Here is a 23,679-nt window from a genome sequence, read left to right on the forward strand (position 1 = left end):
AGGATCTCTGTCTATTTGTAATGGATTAATTCGTTTGATCTTTCTAATTTATTCCATGCTTTGATTTATATTTCAATAATTGTTTTCGCTCTTTATTTTATGAATATGGGTGGAACGGAAGTATGACCCATGTTCTAACTGAGTTCTTGTAAAACTTGGAAAAGCTCTTTACTTGAACAACAGCTTGAAAATATATTATCTTAAATTTTAATTATTTGGATCTAATGGGATACGTGACATATAATCCCCTTATTTTTGGGTAATTAGAATTTTTGTGGCATATAAACTGAAAATTAATTTTTACCCTCTAATTGGAATTAACTGACCAAGAAATTGGCAGTTAATAAATTTTAGAGGAGACTAGGAAGGTCTAAGGAATTAGGACCTAGTCACATATAGTTTGCCATGAAACTATATCTTGCATGATTAAATTAGTTAGTAATAAAAAAATTTAATTCGGAAAAATAGATAACTCTGAAACCTTAACTATCTTCTCGTTATATTATTCCCAACTTATTTATTTGTCTGTGTTTAATACTCTTTGAATACCAAAACACTCTTTTCTGCTTGCCTAACTAATCTTATCAAATACTATTGTTGCTTAATCCATCAATCCTCGTGGGATCGACCTTTACTCACGTAAGGTATTACTTGGTACAATCCGGTGCACTTGCCGATTAGTAAGTGTGGGTTATAAATTCCACACCAGTCCCCTAACTGTTCCTAGATCGCCTTAACAAAATGGAGTTGCGGAAAGAAAGAATAGGACAATTCTAAATATGGTAAGAATGATGTTAAAAAGTAAGTCGTTACCAAAAGAGTTATGGGGAGAAGCAATTGCATGTGCAGTTTATCTCTCAAATCACTCACCTACCAAGAGTTTAAGAGATATAACACCTCAAGAAACATGGAGTGGTTTAAAGCCTAATGTATCACATTTAAGGGTTTTTGGATCTATTCTATTGCATATGTCCAAAAACTTGTATTTATTGGTTATGAGGAGAATCTAAATGTTACAAATTTTTCAACCCCATTAATAATAAAATAATAATAAGCAAAGATGTTGAGTTTGAAAAAAAATGCAAAGTGAGACTGGAGTACATAAAATGAAGTCACTTGTGATTTTCTGCCTTACTTTGAGAAAAAAGAAGCCCTGATGCAATAAGTGCAAGGCGAAATCGATCCTTCAACATCAGCATTAACCCCATTAGCATCATCATCATCATCTCCATCCTCTAGTTCAAGCGAAGGCCCTCACAGATATCGAAGTCTTCCTTATCTCTATAAACAAGCAGAAATGTTAGAGGATGAAAATTTATTGTGTTTACTCTCCAATGATGAGCCTTTAAGTTTTAAAGAAGCTGTCAAAGATGAGAAATGGATACAAGCTATGGAGGAAGAAATTCAAATAATTGAGAAGAACAACACTTGAAAACTTGCATAACTTTCAAATGGTTATCAGGCTATTGGAGTCAAATGGGTTTACAGAGTTAAAAAGAACTCTAAAGGTGATGTAGAAAGGTATAAGGCAGGACTCGTTGCAAAAAGGTATAAGCAGAAGTAAGGAATAGATTATGATGAAGTGTTTGCTCCAGTTGCTCGCTTGGAGACGATAAGGCTATTGTTGTCACTTACAGCACAGAACAACTAAAAAATTCACCAAATGAATGTGAAGTCTGCTTTTCTGAATGGTAATATTCTAGAAGAAGTTTATATTGAACAACCTTTGAGTTTTGTTGTTGAGGGTTATGAAGATAAGGTGTTAAGGCTTAAAAAGGCCTTATATGGACTGAAACAAGCTCCAAGAACTTGGAATGATCGTCTTGATACGTATTTTCAAGATAATGGTTTCACTAGGTGTATTCATGAATATGTACTTTATGTGAAAGAGGAAAGAGGAAATTTGTTATTTGTTTGTGTCTATGTGGATGATCTTATATTCACAGGAAGCAATCAAATAATGTTTGAAGAATTTAAGAATGTAATGGCTCAAGAATTTGAGATGAGTGATATGGGACTAATGTCTTATTATTTGGGAATTGAAGTGAAACAAATAGAGGATGAAATTTTCTTCTCACAAGAGGCTTATGCAAGAGAGCAATTGAAAAAACTTAACATGCTAGACTGTAATCCTACTAATACACCTATGGAGTGTGGAGTCAAACTTTCTAAAGAGGAAGAAGGTGTAAGAAAAGTTGATCAAACATTATTCAGAAGTCTCGTGGGGAGTTTAAGGTATTTGACCTGTACCGGACCTGACATTTTATTTTCAGTTTGGTTAGTTAGTCGTTACATGAAAAATCCAGCAGAAACCCATATGAAGGCAGCCAAGAGAATTCTTTGCTATCTTAGAGGCACTCTTGAGTATGGCATGTTTTATTCAGTTTCAGATGAATTCAAATTAATAGGCTATTGTGATAGTGATTATGCTGGGGATATTGACGACAGGAAGAGTACTACTGGATTTGTTTTTTTTTTCTAGGAAATAATGCAATTTCTTGGTGTTTAAAGAAATAACTTATAGTCACTCTTTGAACTTGTGAAACTAAATATGTTGCTGCCATTTTCTGTGCATGTCATGTAATTTGGCTGAAGATACTACTAAAGGAACTTCATTTTGAGCAAGCTGAATCCACCAAGATCATGATGGACAATAAGTTAGCGGTTGCCCTAGCAAAAAATTCAGTATTTCATGACAGAAACAAGCACATAAAAACAAAGCATCATTTCATTCGACAATGTATTGAGAACATGCATGTGGAGGTTGAGTATGTGAAATCACTTTGATCAAGTTGCTGACATTTTCACAAAACCTTTGAAATATGATACTTTTCAAAAGTTAAGGATTATGATTGGAATAGAAAAATTATCAAGTAGGGAGAATGTTAAAAATAAACTTGATGATTAGAATTTAAGAATGAATAGAAATCATAGTTTAAATAAGTTGTCTATATTTAGTTTTAATTTAAACCATTTGTTTATTAAGATGTATTAAGTTTAGATGTCAAAAAAAATTATAAATACATATATAATCATTTTATAAATAACAACACACAAATACATTTAATACATTCTTCTCTATTTTATATTCTTCGTGAGTGTGTGGACCTTGTTCTTTTATTTTCCAACACTTAATTCAATACTCATTCTATTGTTTTCAATTGTCTGAAACCCTTTCATGGTATTATAGAGCTCAGGTTGCAGTTAATCATGGAACTCGTAATTCGACTTCCATCTTCTCATTCTTCTTCTAATGCTTTCACTGCCCCTCTCCGTAATAAACTCATTGAAAACACTTACAAAATATGGTAACAATTAGTGTACAAGTTATCAATGGCAATGAACTGCAAGATCATCTTCGTCCTAACAAAAATCCCTTAACAATTTAATGATGAAACTAATAGTGCTGCTGGAATCGAATCCAAAACTTTCAAAGAATAGAAGCAAAAGGATTATTATCTTATGATCTGATTGCTCACATCCATGGATAACACATTAAAAAAAGGAAAAGTTTATGAGCCAACAACTTTATTAAATTCTGACGAACATGTAATTAGTAAAAAAAAGTGAGTAATCCTACACTATTGGATAAAATCTCATACTATTAAAAATATTATTAATGACTACTTAATGATTACAAATTACAAAAATTACTGACCCTTAACACTCTTCTTAAAAAAAATCTAATACTAGATTACCAATTTACTCATACCAAGGTTGGTCCAAAATCACAGGGTATTTTGCAAAGATCTCCAATATTAAAGTTTAATCTCTCGAATCAGTTGAACTCCATCAAAAAGTAAGGGATCACTATCTCAAAATACCTGAAAAGAATTTGAGCTATTGTGGACTCACTCGTTATTATTGGTCATCTACTGTCTCTGATCATGTTTCGGCCTTTAATGAAGGTCTTACCGAAGAATATGCAATGTTCATGTCCTCTGTTCTCATAAGAGTGATTCTTTAACTTTAATTGAAGTGGAGGTATTGTTGCTTGCACTTGAAGATATGATTGATCGCTTTCGCAAATCTAAATTATTAGCCACCATTCAAGCAAATCTTTTTCAAACCTCTCCTCAAATTGGACGTGGCTCTTTTTTATCATAATCTATTATAATTTATTATTTTTAGTCATTAGTTAATTATTAATATTCAATAATATAGACTAAATATATATTATTAAATTATTAATTAAAAATAATAATTAAACATAATAAATTATAATAGATAACTCTTGAGTATTTTTCTTATTTATATAAAAAATATCAATTATTAAATTAATTATTTATATAAAATATATATTAAAATATAAAATTTATATTAAAAATAAATTAATAATATATATATATACACAAATATATAATAATAAATTTGGTGTTTAATTTTTAATGTATACATAATATTTTTTATTAGACAAATAACTAATTAAGATTATTTGTCGAATTTATTTAAGCGCAACATCTGAAGCATTATTTTATTTGTCAATTAAGGGAATAATAGTACAACACAACAATCCTTTATTAAAAATCTCAAATTTTTTTTATAATTTTGTAATATTTTTTCAGTAATATTTTTTAAAAGTATTACTAAAAATACATTATTTTAATCTTAACAATATTTTTTAAAACACTACTATGATTATCATAATTGAGGTGACTTACTAAAATCCACCTTATTACAATTGGTTACAATTTATAATTCATCATGATTTTTCGCTCCCACCTTGGCTCCATCATGGTTTAGAAGATAAGTAGTAGCTAAGGAAGCATGAAGTGCAGCACCATAGGGTAAAGCATCTTCATTGACAGTGAAATGTGGTGAATGCAACGATTGTAGTGGTTCACCGGTGAGACTCTGCATTCCAAGCATGAAGAAGTAACCCGGTAAAGCCTCCTGATAGAATGAGAAGTCTTCAGATACTGTTACAGGTTCCATCCCATGAACATTATTGTTTCCAACAACTTTCTTGGCCACTTCAAGAAAATGCTCATGCAACTTGTCGTCGTTTATGGTTGCTGGATACGACGGTTCGTGGAAGTTGACCTCCGCAGTGCACCTATGGACAGCCGCTTGTCCGGTGACAACCTATGCAACGATATTAAACAGTTTAATCAAATATGTTGAAACATATTTATGCCATATCCCTACTACTCACGTGCAATTGTCTTCATTTGAAGTTGAAAGTTGAGAATCGTTAGATAATAATTTAGTCAAATATGTCAAATCATCTAACGATTCTTATTTAACAACTTCACATTAAAATAACTGTACGTAAATTTTCATCTTAAATTGCATGTTATATATGTGTAAAAACTCATGCAGTTAGTTGTTTTCGTGTAAATTACTGATTCGTTAGATTATTTGACATGTTTAATTAAAGGTGAAAATTCAGGTAAAGTCGTGAAGTTGATACTTAGATGAAAATTTAGTCAAATCAGTCAAATTATTTAACAGTTCTCAAATATTAACTTTACTAAAGTCGACTCCATCTGAATTTTCAATTGTTATTTAGCTAACGATTATCCTCGACCGTCAATTTTACATGAAGACAATTGTAGGTGTGTTTTTACATTTATGTACCTGGTGAATGCGCTCCTTCAAACGCGCGATGCTTTCAGGTAATAAAGCTCGGATGGTTCCTCCAAAAGTGACAGAATCTGGAATAACGTTGTATGCACCATCTGCATGGAAATTGGCAACCGTGAGGACCTGGGGATCAAGAGGATCAGCTTCACGAGAAACAAGTTGTTGCAAGTTGACAACAGCACTAGAAGCTGCCAAAACAGGATCAATGGCGAAGTGAGGCATAGCTGCATGGCCTCCCTTTCCATGTATAGTTGCATCAAACATTCCACTTCCTGCCATTAATGGACCAGCCTTAGATGCCACGTGTCCTACGGGTAATTCACGTACCGGCGCCACGTGCAATCCAAAGATGGCTGACACTTTGTCTAATACTCCTGCCTCTAAGACTCTCTTTGCCCCTGCCCCTCCTTCCTCTGCTGGTTGAAAAACAAGAACAACGGTGCCCTATATATGTAGTCATGAATTTGTCAGAGGGTGGAGAATCATGATGCCATGAAAATTGGAAAAATATACAGTTTTACAAAATTGGTTTAATTTCTAGGGATTGTGATGACACACAAAAATGTTAAGTTTATATAAAAAGGAAAAGTATAAATAGATAATGAAAATACTAAATAACGTGAATAATAGATATATTAGATGTTCATTTTATTAAGTGTATCGCGTACGGATGGTTATTCTAATATTAAAATTTAGATAAGTAATTTGGAGGTATAGTATATTTTTATTTAATTAATAGTTATTCATATTATTCAAAAAAATTATTGATTATTTAGCATAACCTATATAAAAATCAATAATTAATTGATTTTTAATATATATTTTATATGAATAATTAATTTAAATATTGATCTTTGATGTATAGGCATGACGGATGATACATGTGATGTGTGAATAGTGAGAAAACTATGGGGCCAACCTGGGACATGGTCTCTAACACATATAATTGGTATTTTATTTTACATTTTTTTCTTGTTTATTAAACATAATTTTAGTATAAATTTATTTATTTTTATTTTTTAAACAATAGTTTATAGACACAAATAAGTTAATTATAATAGAAAATTAAATTAAAAATATTATAAATTAAAAGAAAATAATTATAAGAACTTTATCCTGTTATAATTTTCTACTATATGTGAATATTGTTTACAAATAATACTGAAATATGGAGTAATAATTAATAAGCTCCCAAAATAGTATTATAATTGTAGAATTTTTGTATTGGATAAATTAATTTTTAATAATAAAAAAACTAATAAATTAGTCTATATTTTTTTAAAAGATCAGACATATTATTAGTATGTAATAATTAATATAATAAAAAAGATATTAGTTTTTATATATCTTTGAAATTTTAGATGATTTAGCCATTCTATATATCAAACTTTTTTTTCTTAAATACCCCAAACAAAATCAAAGACCATTAATTTTGTCAGTTTTTAAAAAAATTTACAAACTAATCTGTCATTCTATTTTATTAAATACTTATATATCAAATATTTAAAAAGGTTAAGTATTAACGAATTTTCATTAAGGACTTATTTATTTATGTGCAAAAAGTTTTATAAAGAACATATTAGTTAAGAAAGAAAATCATACTTTAATCTGATCTTCATGTTGTTTGAGAATCTTAGCAGCACCAAGAACCATAGCAGTGTGAGCATCATGGCCACAAGCATGCATCTTTCCAGGTACTTTACTCTTGTGTTCCCACTCCACCATTTCCTAAGATTACATACAACAACAGTCAACAAGTCAATGAGTAAGTGACATGTCACATTCATCACATCAATACTATATATTTTCATTTAAATATTTTTTTAATTATTATTTTAATTTTGAACAAGAAAAATACTTAAATGGGTAAGTTACCAAAATAATAGTATCCAAAAGTTTATAGCCTTCACAAAAATAATCCTTAAAAGTACCAACAACAAACAAATTTTTGAATAATTTAAAAATTAAAAAGAAAACTAATAAATAATATATTTCTTATAAGTGGCAGAAAATTTTTTATATTTATCAAACGATTTATCCGTTTAATTCAAATTTTTGTGGTGATATTGAATAATTATTTAAAAGGTGCACACAAAAATAAAAACAAAAATTAATCTTTAAATTTTTTATTTTTTTAAAAAAATTGGTGATTCACAATAATTTTTTTTAATCACTTGATATAAAATGATTAAATTTTAAAAATAAAAAAATTGATTTTTAATAATATTTATTTGTGAATAAAATTATTAATACATAAGTAACCTGGATTGGGAGACCATCAATATCAGCTCTTAAAGCAACAAAAGGAGGTTTTCCAGTTCCAATGTATCCAATAACACCGGTTTCAGCAACTGGATGCTTATATGAAATTCCCATTTTGTCCAACTCTGCTCTTATAACCTCACTAGTCTTAAATTCCTCATAGGACAATTCTGGGTACTCATGAATCTTTCTTCTGATCCCAACCATCCAATCAAATACTTCAGGACTCTTAGCCAAATCTAGAAATTTTGTGGAGATTGACGATGATGAATGTGAGAATATGGGTGTTGCAACAAAGACGTGAAAGATGATGATGAAGAAACAAAACAAGTTGAAGGAACCCATAAGGAACGGATTTGTGTGTGAAGAGAAAATGCAAGTTCAAATTAAAGCAAATAGCTACTAATTAAGGAAAGAAATTAGGTTTTAATAATCAATCAATGTATGTTGGAGGATATTTATAACGGTGCATCAGTGCATGCAGGACATAACGATGCAAGAAAAGACAATAGTGGCATCATTGTAATTATCATGTACAGTGATGACTGATGAGATAAGACCACGTGTTAAGTATTGCATTCAAAGATTGTGTAATGCTTAGCTTCTTATGTCTTCTATTTACAATGAGTTTAACACATGGTTTCAAAATGCTCTAAAAAAAACTTATTGGGCAAGTAATTTTTAGTATTTTTTATTATTATTTGATTAATATAATATTAAATTATTTTTAATAAATAAATTTTATTTATTTATATGTAATAAATTGTATATATGTAAAATTTTGATAAATATATGTGTAAATAAATTATATATTTTTTATGTATAAAATTTTTGTAAATATAAATATAAATTATTATTGATTAAGTATTGGTTAAACTTAATAATATTTATTAGTCATGTAATATTGTTTATGTTCTAAGGATATTTCTTTTTAAATCACCCATTTAAATTTTAGACTAAACAAATTGAATTCAATTTGCTTTAAAAAAAATTAAATAGATAAATTTTTATTTTTTTTATACTTTTTTAAATAAAAATTAATAATTTTTTTAATATTCTCTCTTTTTTGATTGAAAAACCCAATTCAATCTTACTAAAATATTTTTTTATTTAATATTTTATGCAATAAGTGCCATTTTTGTTAAAGGTTTTAAGGCTAAAATTAGAATTTTACTTTTTTTCTTAAATAAAAAATAAAAAATAGATGAGCCAACTCGTTTAACCTATTATAGTTTAGTCATAAATGATCCAAACTTAAAAATTGAACCTCATAAACAAAGAAAAAAAATAATAAACAACCCATCTCGTACAACCCACAAATTTAGGTAGGTCGAGTTGATCCTTTTACAACAATAACAACAACAACAACTATTTAATTAATCCTTAAGCGTGAATATTTTAATTTAGGAAAGAATATTTTTTAACTTGTCATCATCAATCAATATTACTAGTTCAAACAAATAAATTTAAATATAAAATCTAAACTTCTCTAGTTTGTCATAAATAAGTCATAAGTCAAGAATATTTTCATCCTCCTTAGTCATAAGAAATAACAAATGTTCTTTTATGTTCTATATATATATATTTAAATATGTGAAAAAAGCTCTCAGCTACTCAAAATAACAAACAAAAGAGAATAAAATTGATTATATATAGAGTTTATTTGGATGAGTTTCTAAAAAAAAGATTTTTTTCGAGTTATTTTTTTTAAAAATTTTATGGAAAAATAAAAATAATTTTATGTTTGGGTATTTTATACAAAAAAATCTTTTTATCTATTAAATATGTTTGGATATAATAATATAAAAGTACTTTTTTATTTATTTATTACATGAAAAACATCTTTTTTTTAAAAAAAATCTTTTAAAAAAATGTAAATTATAGCTTCTCAAAAAATATATTTTTTTATTTTCTAATACTTTTATTTTTACTACTAAAAATTTATTAAATACGTTAAAAATAATTTTTTTCATTTTTTTAATAGAATAATAACGTCCAAACAAACACATAAGCGAGTTCTTGGCGGAAAAAAAACCCTGGACTAACTAGTAGCTCGCTCTATACTCAATTTGCTTTTAATAGAAAAAGACTTTGACAAGTGCAATCTTAACTCGGTTACAAATTGGTGAATTTTTTTAAATTAATTAAGATTGCATCATCAATTTTTGGTACTTTGACATACAAGCTGCTGAAATTGGCTAGGAACAGATAGATATCAAGTAAAAGCTAACAATTAAATTAAATCAAACAATAATAATTCAGTTAGATCGATATATAATATAATTAGTCAACCAAATGTTAGCTTAATATAGATAATAAAGTATATATTCTGTAAATTTAAATGGGGAATGCTAGGGGCAAAAAATGTACAAGTGTCCTTTAATTTAAGCTGTTATTGAAACTGGAGTATTATATTATATTTTTTTGATGGAATAATATCTTGCTTAAAGCACTTAAATTTTTAAATAAAAAATAATATATAGAGTATGATTGGATAGATGATAAAAAAAACTACTACAGCAGAAGGTGTGTGGGACAACAGGGAAATATAATAATAATTAAATTTATAATAATTGGAGGAAAGCACAATGTGTTATAAAAGTATGAGACAACTCAACCACTTTTGGCTTCATGCATCTGGATTCTAGAGCCTCCCATTCCAATCGATTTAAATCACATGTTTTATTCCACATCCTCATTATTTTCATCATGGTTACAATATAATGCTGATATATAATAAGCTACGAAGAACAGGCTGCATTTGTTTTTCTAATACAGTTTGAAATCCTTATTAAAATGAAAATTTCATCAATCAATTGTTCTATTTATCTGTCTATATAATAATCTTTACTTGATCTAAAATTAATTACGTATAAATTAACTTTATCTAATTTTGCATTTCTTACATAAGTATTAATATAAGATGTGACAAAAAATTCAATTCTAATTCAGCATAAAAAGTTCAATTTTTATCCATTTTTAGTTAATTCGTATCAAACAAAAGCTCATACGGATTACTCAATTGCAATAGTTACAACTCTAATATTCTAAAGAGGCCAGGGGACCTACTCCAAGAGAAAAAAATGATAAACAAACTGTGGAAATTATTGATTTGAGACAAATTAAAGTTACAGCACAAGCACAATAATTTTTTTTTTTCTGTTGTCTGGGCACGAGGCCAATAATTGTAGGCATATAGTATTATGAAAATATCTCTTAAGAATAAATGGTTGAAATTAAAAGATGGTCCACTAAAATAATACTTAGTATATAACTACAATATAACGTAATTTCAATATCTATTTTCTACTATAATTTATAATAATTAATAAATACTAAACAATTAACTTAAAATTTAGTATAAATTTCTTATAACGGTCCAATTTTATATTACACTTACTAAAATATTGTATTTATTTGGACGCTATTAAATCAATAAAAAAGTCTTTTTTTAATGAAATTTTTTTAATGTATTTAGTAAATTTTTAATAATAAAAATAAAATCACTAAAAAAATAAAAAAAATATTTTTTTAAAAAGTTATAATTTATATTTTTTAAAAGATTTTTTATCTAAAAAAATATATTTTTAGCATCATAAAAAAAGTTATTTATATTATTATACTCAATCATAATATTAAATAAAAATATATGTGAAATATTTAAATATAAAATTATTTTTATAATTTTTTAAAAGATGAATCAAAAGTCTTTAGCCGTATATATCAATTATCAAACAAAAACCCTAAGTATGTGTATGTGTGCCGCTCCTATCTTCTCCTGTTTATTCATATTCAATCACTAAAACTATTATCGATCCATGACTTAATTTCTCCACCTTTTTAGCTTATCAAACTACCATAGAAATACACGGTAACATGTTGTGAATTTGCAAAGACGAACAATCAAAGTTAAAAAAGTAATATGTTTCATTTAAGAGTCTGTAGTTTACTAACACAAGGTGGAATTTAAACCCCACAGTTTAGTTAAATTAATTTTATTTAATAATTAAAACACAAGCTATGGAATCCAAAAATAAATTACAATTCAACCATAATATAATATGGAAAACCAAACATTAATCTTAGGGTAAACATGAAACTATACTTTCATGATAAACATGAAAATACTTCTCATATACGGATGTAGACAAGGGACAAATTGTTGAACGGTCACGTGAGCCTTCAACTTCAACTATAGGATGAACTACTTCTCCTTTACGAAAATTAATCTATTCCCACACTCCTTGTTTATGACGTTGTGCATGAATAAGCTTGACAAATATAATCTATATTAACCAAAATAAAAAATAATCAATATCAATCAACAATTATAAATTAATATGTATTTAGTATTTATATATAATAATTAATTTGATAATTATCTCTTTATGTTTCATAGAATATTTTTTGTAAGCCTAATACATTAATGGACAGTACTGCAGAGATGTAACTAAAATGATTAAAAGTTCAAAGTTGAAATCATCTTCAAATGTTGAGAGCTTAAAAAAAAATATATTTTTTAAAACCACTATTTGAATCACGTAAAGAAATTCACATGATATAAAAGTTATTGATTCAAAAATAAACTCTTCACCTTTTTATTTTAATAATACACTCATTTTACAGAAGTCATAAAACACTACAGTTTTAGTCGGTTAGACACGTGACTGATTCAGAAAATTTTGATAGTAGAGCAATATAAATAAATAAATATATATAATATAATATAATATAATAATAATTTTTATAATAAAAATATTGTGTGTACGTAAACATTAATTATAAATTTATTTATTAATCATTATGTATTCGTATATAAATATATGTATTGTTTAATTTATTTTTAATGTGTATTTTTTATTTTAATATATATATATATATAGGTAGTTTTTTTCAATGTAAATATAACACGATTAGTTTTTATAATATCTAATTTTACAAATTAAAATACTAAAATAATCATTTATAAATAGGGTAAAGTATATTTTTTGTCCTTAAAGTTTGACAAAAGTTTTAAAAATATCCCTAAATTTTATTTTGTTTCAATTTTGTCTCAAAAGTTTTCGATTTGCATCAAATATACCCCTAACGGCTAATTTTTTAAAAAATTTAAGATCGATTTAACAACAATTTTATAAGAACAACCCCTCAACACAAGTAAATCAAACATAATTTTCATGCATTATTGTTATATTGGTCTTAAATTTTTTGAAAATTTAGCCTCCGAGGGTATATTTGATGCAAATCGAAAATTTTTAGGACAAAATTGAAACAAAATAAAACTTAGAGGTATTTTTAAAACTTTTGCCAAACTTTGGGGAGAAAAAATATACTTTACCCTTATAAATATTTGTCTTTTTATATAGGATAATGCTACATATTCATATTTTTTTATTAATCAAGTCCAATCAAATTTGTCTAAGATAACAAAAATCAGTTATGACTAATATTATTTTAAATTTTATTGTTTAACTTGGTTAGACTTAGTTCATAAAAAGATTTGGATGTGTAGTATTTCTTTTAGTAGATATATATAAATAAATACTTATTTATAAATTTACTTCTTATACAATTAGAAGTCAATTCTTATTGAGATTCATAGTTGAAAAAGTTCTTTCAATTAATGTAGTTACAGAAAAAAAAGATAAAACTAATATAAAAAAAGATAAATAAAATTCTTTCGAATTGATTTATAAAAAAAAATACAAATTTTATTTAAATTGAGAATTGATCATTCTAATGACATCTAATATAAAATTTTTAAATTGACTATGAAGTATCAAAAGTTGAATAAAAAATTATTATGAGATTAAATTTAATAATTTAATAAGAATAAATAAATATTATTATCATATATTATTCAAAAAAATTTCAAATTGTAGTAGGGTGATTGTCCCCACACTATACATACATTCATCCCTAGTTAGACAACACTGCGTCCATGGTGAGATGAGACAACACATCAATTGGATTTTTCAATTGATGAGAGGATGGATCCATGCATGTTGCCAACAGCGAACTATATATATAGTTATAAACTAGCATATGAATTCTAAAGTTCAAGCATTCAATTAATTAAGAATAAAATATATTTTTTATCTTTAAATTTTGTTAAAAATGTTAAAAATATTTTTAAGTTTTATTTTGTTTTAGTTTTATTCCAAAAATTTTCGAATGATATTAAATATATCTTTAACAGTTGATTTTTTTAAAATATTTAAGATTAATTTAATAATAATTTTACATAAACAATTTTTAACATAAATAAATCAGACATATATAATTGTCATGTATTATTGTTGGATTAATTTTAAATTTTTTAAATATTTATTTGTCAGAAGTATATTTAATGTAAATAATGAGAGTGAAAACACGCGCCTGCTCATTATGAAAAAAATGTTACTTTTTCCTCAGTTCTTTTTGCTCGCATTATAGGCTTCACCATTCTCTTTTGCTCGCGTTTTCTTTCTTGTTTTTCTTCTTCTTCTCTACTCGCGTTCTTCGTTATGGATCTGGATTGACTTCAACATAATTAACTTTGTGGTCCTTCTTCTTCTTCGTTTTCTTTTTCGATCTGGACTTCTGAATTAAAACAATGAATGAATCAACTTCAAAATCAGTTGAATGAGTGCGATTTGGATTATTCTTCCGAAACGCATCACAATAATCTTAAACACCGATCCGAACAACATTCATTCGGTGAATCAAAATCACAAAGGCCATCGAACAATGTTCATGTGGTGATGAATAAATGGTGATCAACTTTCAATCAACAAAAATAGTCATCTGTTAAACAAATTTCTTTATGTAAAGATAATAGTCGTTAAACAAATTATTATATTAACTAATTCATCTGTTATCTTTACAAACAGACGTTTTCATCAGGTAGTGAATAGGCATCTTATTCCAATTCTTAACAATTTATAACTCATCATGACATTTCCCTCCATCATCAAGGTTGAGAAGAAAAGTAGTAGCTAAGGAAGCATGAAGAGCAGCACCATAGGGAAAAGCATCTTCATTGACGGTGAAATGTGGTGAGTGCAACATTGGAAGTGGTTCAACTGAAGTGAGACTTTTGAATCCAAGCATGAAGAAGTAACCAGGTATAACCTCTTGATAGAATGCGAAGTCTTCAGATACCGTTACAGGTTGTGTCTCATAAACATTCTCGTTTCCAACAACATTTTTGGCCACTTCAAGAAAATGCTCATGCAACTTCTCATCGTTTATGGTTGCCGGATAGAATGGTTTCTGTTCTTCTTGGAAATCAACCTCCGCAGTACACCTATGAACGGTCGCTACTCCGGTGATTACCTGTACAATAATGAATCAATTTATAATCTACAATTACACTTGCAATATTTTTTTTTTCAAAGTTAGGAGTAAAATTCGAACTCGTAACTTCTAGACGAGTATAGAAAAATTATGTCATTTGAATTATAACTCGTTGGTAATTGCACTTACCATATTGATGTGCTGGTTAAAAGAATATTGATTATGTAATTTTATTAAGAAAAAATATAGGACATCATTTTTAAGCAGATAATATTAGTTAATTTTTTATTAACAAATTATTTTTTTAATTTTAGAGAATTTAAATTTAGAATTATAATTTAGAACACAAAATTTAAGATTTAAAATTTAAAATTTAAAATTAAGAAAAGTTAGTTTGCTAATAAAAATAAAAAATATATGCATATTAAAAATTAATTATCAAATTAAATTATTAGTCATTTACATATAAATACATATGTTTAACTCATTTTTAATATATATTTTATATAAGTTAAATGACTAATTTAAGAATTAATTTACAAATAACATAACAAATAATATTACTAAAAAGATAATAATTTAATGTTATTTTGTTTAATTTAATACCTATAATTTTATGTATTTAATATTTGCTAAAATGCACACATACATGTATATAAAATAACAATGATGTTAACTAAAATATATGTTTTTATACGAAGACGAAAACGGACAAATATTAAAATAATATAATAGAAATTTACTTGCAATTATTATTTTTATATAAAGTTATTAATTGAGAATGGTCAGATAATTTAATATATTTGATTAAATTATTATTTAATATTTTTTAATTATCAACTTGACATAAAAATAATTGCACGTAAGTATTAGTACCTGTTGAATGCGCTCTTTCAAACGTGTGATGCTTTCAGGTGAAAAAGCTCGGAAAGTTCCTCCAATAGTAACAGAATCTGGAATAACGTTGAATGCACCATCTCCATGGAAATTAGCAACTGTAACTACCTGGGGATCAAGAGGATCGGCTTCACGAGAAACAAGTTGTTGCAAGTTGACAATGGCACTAGAAGCTGCCAGAAGGGGATCAATGGACAAGTGAGGCATAGCTGCATGGGCTCCCCTTCCATGAATGGACCAGGCTTAGATGCCACGTGTCCTAAGGGTAATGTAGGTACCAAGTGCAATCCAAAGATGGCTGAAACTTTGTCTAATACTCCTACCTCTAACACTTTCTTTGCCCCTGCTCCTCCTTCCTCCGCTGGTTGAAAAACAACAACAACGGTGCCCTGTATATATATAAATATTCAATTTCACGGAATTGGTCATATTTGTAGAATTTTTATAATGGATAAATTAATTTTAAAATTTAATTTTGATATACTTCGATTAAAATATTTTATATAATATTGTTCATAAGTTATATTGTTTTTTTTATTATTAATTTTTAGAATTTCTTTACGTAACTAATGCATGTATTAAACTGTTTTATATTGATAGTATATTAAAATTATTTTCTAATTTTTAATAATAAAAAACTAATAAGTCTATGATTTACTTTTTAAGTAACGGATAGACATATTAGTGTGTAATAATCAGTATAACAAAAAAAAGTATAGGTAAACAATAAAAATATTAAACAATATGAATAATAGATATATCGGGTATTTAATTCAATAGATGTACGGATGGTTATTTTAATATTAAGATTTAGGTGAGTAATTTAGAGTGTAGTGTGCTTTACTTGAATTGGGCCAATTTTAAGACCCGTTGTTTACGTTATTCAAGAAAGTCATTAGTTATCTAATATAAACCTAATAAAAAATATATTAATTTTTTTTATGTCTTTAACAACAATTAATGAATGCTAAATAAAGCAAGTTATAGCTGTTTTTGGCTGATTTTGTTTGGCTACCAAACATTTCCGTTTTTTAAAATATTACAACCCAATTTGTCATTATTTTATTAAATACTAACATATCAACTGTTTAAAAAGATTAAAGATTAACCAATTTTTCGTTAGGTATTTATTTATTTATGCAAAATTTTATAAGGAATATATTTTAAGAGTTTACCATCGCGAATAAATACTATATTTCTAAAGTAGTATATTTTTTTCTCTTTTAATAATTACTTTTTTTTATTTCAATAAAGTGTTAAACTTATGTCACTGTTTTTATGAAAAACAAAGTTGCTTATCACTTGTCTAATAACTTATTAATTAGTTATATAAATCATCGCATATAATTAGCACTGAAGGAATTTTTGTAGTTAAAAAGTGGCAACTAATAAAGAAGAGAAGAGAAGACCGTTCAGGTTCGTGGCAGCTTGGTTAACGCATTCTGATTTTGACAACATGCTGAATATTAATTGGAACTTTAAAGATTCTTGGAATAATTGTGTGGAAGATTTTAAAAATGGCCTGAATAATTGGAACCGAAACATTTTTGGAAACATTCAGTTCAGGAAAAATAGGATTCTCCGAAGGCTTCAGGGAATTGTGACGAGCTTAAGTCAGAACAGTAATCGTTTCTTAGAAAAATTGCAATTTGACCTGTGAAAAGAGTATGAGGAGATTCTAACTCAAGAAGAAATTCTTTGGTTCCAGAAATCTAGGAGCAATTGGATTAATTTTGGGGATCGAAATACCAAGTACTTCCACGGTACCACCATGGCTAGAAGAAGAAGAAACAAGATTGAGTCTCTCGAAGATGACAATGGGAGTTGGGTCACTGATAGAAGCAGTTTAGAGGTTATGGCGACTTCCTTTTATGCTAAATTGTTTTTAGATGATCTTCCTGATATCCCTTTTGTCCTTAATCAAGCTTTTCCCCCCTTAAGTGTTGAGGATCTGAATATTGTTAGTGGTATTGTGACTTTCACTGAGATTAAAGAGTCTGTCTTTAGCATGGGTAGCTTAAAAGCTCCTGGCAAAGATGGTATACAAGCTGTGTTCTATCAAAATAAGTGGGAAAAAGTTGGTAATGACCTTTGTAATTTAGTGAAAGATATTTTTGAGAATCCGCAGAATGTCAAAGAAATCAATGAAACTCTTATTACCCTTATTCCTAAAGTGGAGCCAGTTACCAGCCTAAAGCAAATGCGTCCTATTAGCCTATGCAATGTATCTTACAAAGTTATTACTAAGATCCTTGCGCGCAGGCTTCGAAAATTAATGGAGAAACTTGTCAAACCGACTCAGAGTAGTTTTGTTCCGGGGAGACATACCTCGGACAATATCATTATTACTCAAGAGGTTATTCACTCTATGAGAAGTAAAAAAGGGAAAAAGGGTTGGATGGCCATTAAGATTGATTTGGAAAAAGCCTATGATAGGCTCAAATGGTCTTTTGTTAAAGATACCCTGGCGGATATTGGTTTTCCCTCTACTTTCATTGATTTGATTTGCACTTGTATCTCTACGGCAAGGATGAGGGTTCTATGGAATGGAGATGTTCTTGATGAGTTCACTCCCTCAAGGGGAATTCGTCAAGGAGATCCGCTATCCCCTTATATCTTTGTTCTCTGTATGGAGCGCTTGTCCCAACTCATTAGTGCTGCTGTTGAACATGGGTATTGGAAGCCGATCAAGCTCAGTAGAGAGGGGCCCAACTTGTCCCACCTATGTTTTGCTGATGATCTGATTTTATTTGCTGAGGCTGATATGGATCAAGCGCGAGTCATTGACAGAGTTCTTGAAGCATTCTGTAACAGCTCTGGGCAAAAAGTGAGCAACGACAAGACTCGGGTCTTTTTCTCAAAAAATGTGGGAAACACAGTTAGAAGTGAGATTAGTGAAGCCTTGAAATTCTCCAGGACTGACGATCTCGGTAAATACCTTGGGGTGCCTCTCATTCACTCTAAAGTAACCAAGGAGACTTTCAACAACATCATCAACAAGCTAAATATGAGATTGAATAGTTGGAAAGCATCTTCCCTCTCTTTGGCTGGAAGAACCACTTTGGTGAGATCTGTCCTTTCTTCTATTCCTAGTTATACTATGCAAACTGCAATTTTACCTTCATCTACTTGTAATTTGATTGATCGTAAATGCAGGGATTTTCTTTGGGGAGACACTGAACAATCAAAAAAAATTCATCTGTTAAGTTGGAAGAAAATTAGCAAGTCTAAAGGTTCAGGGGGTCTTGGTATTCGGCACGCAAAAAACCTTAATCATGCCTTTATGATGAAGGTTGGATGGGGGCTGGTGGAAAAAAAAGACAATCTTTGGACTAGAGTGCTGCGCTCAAAATATAAGTGTGGGAATGATATCCTCCCAAATGTCAACAGAAAAAGCAATGCATCAAACCTTTGGAAGGGGGTTTGTTCTGCTTGGAGTGATGTCAAACGAAACACAACATGGCGTATAGGCAATGGATCAGAAATAAATTTCTGGGATCACAACTGGGTTCCGAAATTAGGCCGGCTTGACCAATATGCAACGCAGGTAATAAATACTAATGTGTCGAACGTGTCTCTGAATGATTTCCTTTCTGTTTCAGGTAGCTGGGATAAGGAGAAATTGAGGGAATGGCTGCCAGAGGAAGTTGTTGGTCGTATCCTTGCTATTGCACCTCCCTCGCCGTGGAAAGGAAGCGACCGTATAGCTTGGGAGCCCTCCTCGGATGGCACCTTCAGTTTGAAGACAGCCTACAACTCTCTCGAGGAGCATCCATCGTTGCCAGACCAAGTTTTCAAGTTGGCTTGGAATTGGAAAGGGCCGGAAAGGACTCGTGCCTTTCTTTGGCTAGTTGCCAATAATGCTATTCTTACTAACGTCGAAAGAAGAAGGAGACATTTAACTACAAACTCAAGTTGCCCAAGATGTCATTGGAATGAAGAGACCACTTTACACGTTCTTCGTGACTGTCCTTATGCTAATTTGGTTTGGAAATCTTTATTTTCTAATGATTATGATAGAGACTTCTTCAGGTTAGATCTTCGTGATTGGCTTATAAGTAACTTGAAGAAGAAAGAGACTTGGCAATGCTTGTTTGGAGTTGCTATTTCCTCAATCTGGTTTTATAGGAACAAACTAGTGTTTGAGGGAGTAATAACCCACCCAACCAAAGCTGTGATGGCCATTAAAGCCCGTGCGGCTGAGACTCTCAATGCTACAAGAAGAGAAATTGTGCCGAAAAGACCGAATCCCATTGCCAATGGCTTGATTAAATGGCATCCTCCTCCTGAAAATGTCACTAAAATTAATGTAGATGGTTCCTTCTTCTCCCGAAACAACAATGCAGCCTGCGGTGGAATTTTTAGGGATCATTTGGGTAGATTTATCAAAGGCTTCTCTTCGAATTTGGGAAATTGTTCGATCACTCATGCTGAGTTATGGGGCATCATTAAAGGGATACAAATTGCAATCGCCAATGACCTCCATGATATTATTATTGAAACTGATTCCCAGGTAGCTTTCAATTTCGTTAAAGATGGTGTTCCTTCTTTACACCCTTGTGCGCCTCTAATAGAAGACATAAGAATTCTTGCCAATCGCATCCAGCACATCAACTGGTCTCACACACTTCGTGAAGCAAATTCTCCAGCTGATCTCCTAGCAAAAAAGGGACAAGAGCTCCCTTTTGGCTTGCATATCTATGATGCCCCTCCCTTAGATATTTGTTATGCTTTGAGTTTGGATTGTTTTGGAACTTTTAGGCTTAGAGGGTCTTAGTTGTTTTTTCTCTTCTGCTTTTCCTTTGGGGTTTTTGACCCCCGTTTGTCCACCAAAAAAAAAAAAAAGAAAATCATACTTTAATCTGATCTTCATGGTGTTTGAGAATCTTTGCAGCACCAAGGACCATAGCAGTGTGAGCATCATGGGCACATGCATGCATCTTTCCATCTACTTTACTCTTGTGCTCCCACTCCACCATTTCCTAATTTTGGATATATAGCAACAAGATCAGTGACACTTAACATTCATCAGATCAACACTAATATATTCAATTAAATATTTTTTAATTATATATTATTTTAATTCCTGAACAAGAAAAATGCTTAAATATATACATATAATAATATTGGATTGGATTGTCTAGATTTTCATCTTAGCTTGAACCCAACCACATGAAAAATACTCAAATAAAGGAGAAGAAATTAGAGGCGTCTCCTTAGCTAATAGAATCAAATATTGCATAGGAACAAATAATAATAATAATAATAATAAAATGACAATATTTCATGAAAAAATTTGAATATTCACAATTTTACATATACATTACAAAAAAACCAAGAAATAGTAGTGATTTTTCAGCAACGATTTTAAAAGGTTGTTGCTAAAAATTTAAAAGTTTAAATATATAGCAGATACTCAATTTTAGAATCGTCAGTTATTTATCGCTATTTATGCAGTGATAAAAAATATAAACAAACTCAATACTCAAAATATTCAATAAATTATCCAAATATAAGATGATAACTTATTATTTGTAATTAATAATATATTAGTAACCTGGATTGGGAGACCATCAATATCAGCTCTTAAAGCAACAAAAGGAGGTTTTCCAGTTCCAATGTATCCAATAACACCGGTTTCAGCAACTGGATGCTTATATGAAATTCCCATTTTGTCCAACTCTTCTCTTATGACCTCACTAGTCTTAAATTCCTCATAGGACAATTCTGGGTACTCATGAATCTTTCTTCTGATCCCAACCATCCAATCAAATACTTCAGGACTCTTAGCCAAATCTAGAAATTTTGTGGAGATTGACGATGATGAATGTGAGAATATGGGTGTTGCAACAAAGACATGAAAGATTATGATAAAAAGGAACAAGTTAAAGAAACCCATTAGTGTGTGAAAATAAAGAGAGAGTGCAAGTTTCAAATGTTGCAATAGATAGAAATGAGAGCAATTAGGAAGGCTTGAATCAATCAATGTATGTGATCCAAATTTATAATAGTAGTGCATCAGTGCTTGCATGAAATAACATACAATAAAAAAAAGACAAAAAGGAGATAACACCACGTGTTAAGGTATTGCATTCAAGATTATTGAGTAATGCTTTTTTTATGTCTTTTACAATGCGTTTAAAACATGTGTGTTCTAAGACCAATAAAATAAAATAAGAATAAGAATAAAATAAAATAAGTTCTGGCTAATTTTTTTTTTACTGCACAAAAAAATAAGAAAAGAGAAAAAATGTTGTGTTTTTTATGTTTGTTTCACCATTTCTTTTTTTTTTGATAAAGAAAAATTCAGACAAATTGTCTTATTAAGAACACATATAATCGGTCTATTATATTTCTATATTTATCTTCTTATATAAATATATTTATATCTTTTAATGCTTTTATTTATGTTTGCACAACATATTTAATGTATGCTTTAAGAATATTTATTTTTTTTGAAAAAATATAGATTAAAACAAGTAGTTACAAATATTTTTGGAAATGATTTTAAACATGCAAAAATTACTCATTAGACAATTAATCATCATACATGACCATAGCCCACAGATAATATCCATATTATATGTAGGCAAAGCCGTATGCTATGATAGCGTTTAGAAGAGAGATAGAGATTGAGAAATAGAGATTAAAACTCAGAGATTAAAATAAATTTTAATACTATGTTTGGTGTAAAATAAAAAATAGATACTGAAATAAGAATAAAATTCTAATTTAATTTGCACAAAAAATAAAGTTGGAATTAATTAAAATCAAGATATTTTAAGTACAAAATATTATTAAAGTTTCGGTCTTCATCCTAAAAAATTTCAGTTTCTTATATCTCTACTTTTTAAAAATATTGAAATACTAAAATTTTAGTACCAATCTCTAAACCAATAAATATAATACTGAATTCCAATCTCTATTCAAGTACTACTTAAGATTGTCTAAGACCACCTCATTAATGATGAGGTTGTGTTAATGACTTATTCTCAAATCAAACAGTAGTTCTAATAATAAGTACAATTTATTATTTTTAATTAATAATTAATCAATAATACTTAAAAGTATTAGTTAAAAATATTGGATTAAATTATCGGGTTAAAAATATTAAATTACTGACTACAATTAGTGGTCAAAAATAAAAATAAATAAAATTGTTAATCCTTTAAATTTTTCTCTTTTAATAATTGAATAGAGTTCTCAATATTCAAAATAAATGAAGTATGCAACATCAAATAAGAACCTACAACTTGGAAACGAGAAAAATTTAAGAGTTAACAATTTTAATTTATATTAATCAATATTATTTTTAGTTAGTAGTCTAATATGTTATTTTCATGTGAAGTTGATATTTAAAAATTGTCAGATGATTTAATAAATTTAACTAAATTATTATCTAATAATTTTTAACTATTAATTTGACAATTCTATGTAAGTTTTCAAAATAAATTATATGACTCTGTAGAAAAATGCTATTTGTATATCAAAATTAGTCACTAAAATTAGCCACCAATATATTTTTGTATAAATACATATGTGGTTTAATTTATTTTCAATATATATTTATATTCCAATATATATTTTATACTAATAAATAATTTTAATGACTAATTTTAGTATTGACATAGCATAACTCGATTCTATAGCATTACC

At 28.6% G+C, this 23,679-nt stretch overlaps 1 protein-coding gene and 1 pseudogene across 1 annotated transcript; both read right to left on the reverse strand.

Annotated features, from left to right (window-relative positions):
• Positions 1-4,588: 4,588 nt before the first annotated feature.
• Positions 4,589-8,254, reverse strand: LOC127739577 (IAA-amino acid hydrolase ILR1-like 4). Its single transcript, XM_016083050.3, has 4 exons — positions 7,849-8,254; positions 7,189-7,314; positions 5,581-6,030; positions 4,589-5,085 (listed from the first exon to the last, which is right to left on the reverse strand). Exons 1-4 carry the CDS (start codon positions 8,191-8,193, stop codon positions 4,693-4,695), a joined length of 1,314 nt encoding a protein of 437 aa, XP_015938536.1. The 5' UTR covers positions 8,194-8,254; the 3' UTR covers positions 4,589-4,692.
• Positions 8,255-14,769: 6,515 nt separating this feature from the next.
• Positions 14,770-21,922, reverse strand: LOC107464143 (IAA-amino acid hydrolase ILR1-like 4; annotated as a pseudogene).
• Between the last annotated feature and the right edge of the window lie 1,757 nt (positions 21,923-23,679).

Source organism: Arachis duranensis, chromosome 9, assembly GCF_000817695.3.
Source record: "Arachis duranensis cultivar V14167 chromosome 9, aradu.V14167.gnm2.J7QH, whole genome shotgun sequence".
Lineage (NCBI taxonomy): Eukaryota > Viridiplantae > Streptophyta > Magnoliopsida > Fabales > Fabaceae > Arachis > Arachis duranensis.

Bases quoted from the DNA above. Each gene is read 5' to 3' on its own strand.
- LOC127739577 (XM_016083050.3), bottom strand. From the start codon at position 8,193: ATGGGTTCCTTCAACTTGTTTTGTTTCTTCATCATCATCTTTCACGTC. The intron at 6,031-7,188 runs GTATGATTTTCT...CTACATATATAG, and splicing joins AACATGAAGATCAGATTAAA to GGCACCGTTGTTCTTGTTTT. The intron at 5,086-5,580 runs GTACATAAATGT...ATCGTTGCATAG, and splicing joins TGAAGGAGCGCATTCACCAG to GTTGTCACCGGACAAGCGGC.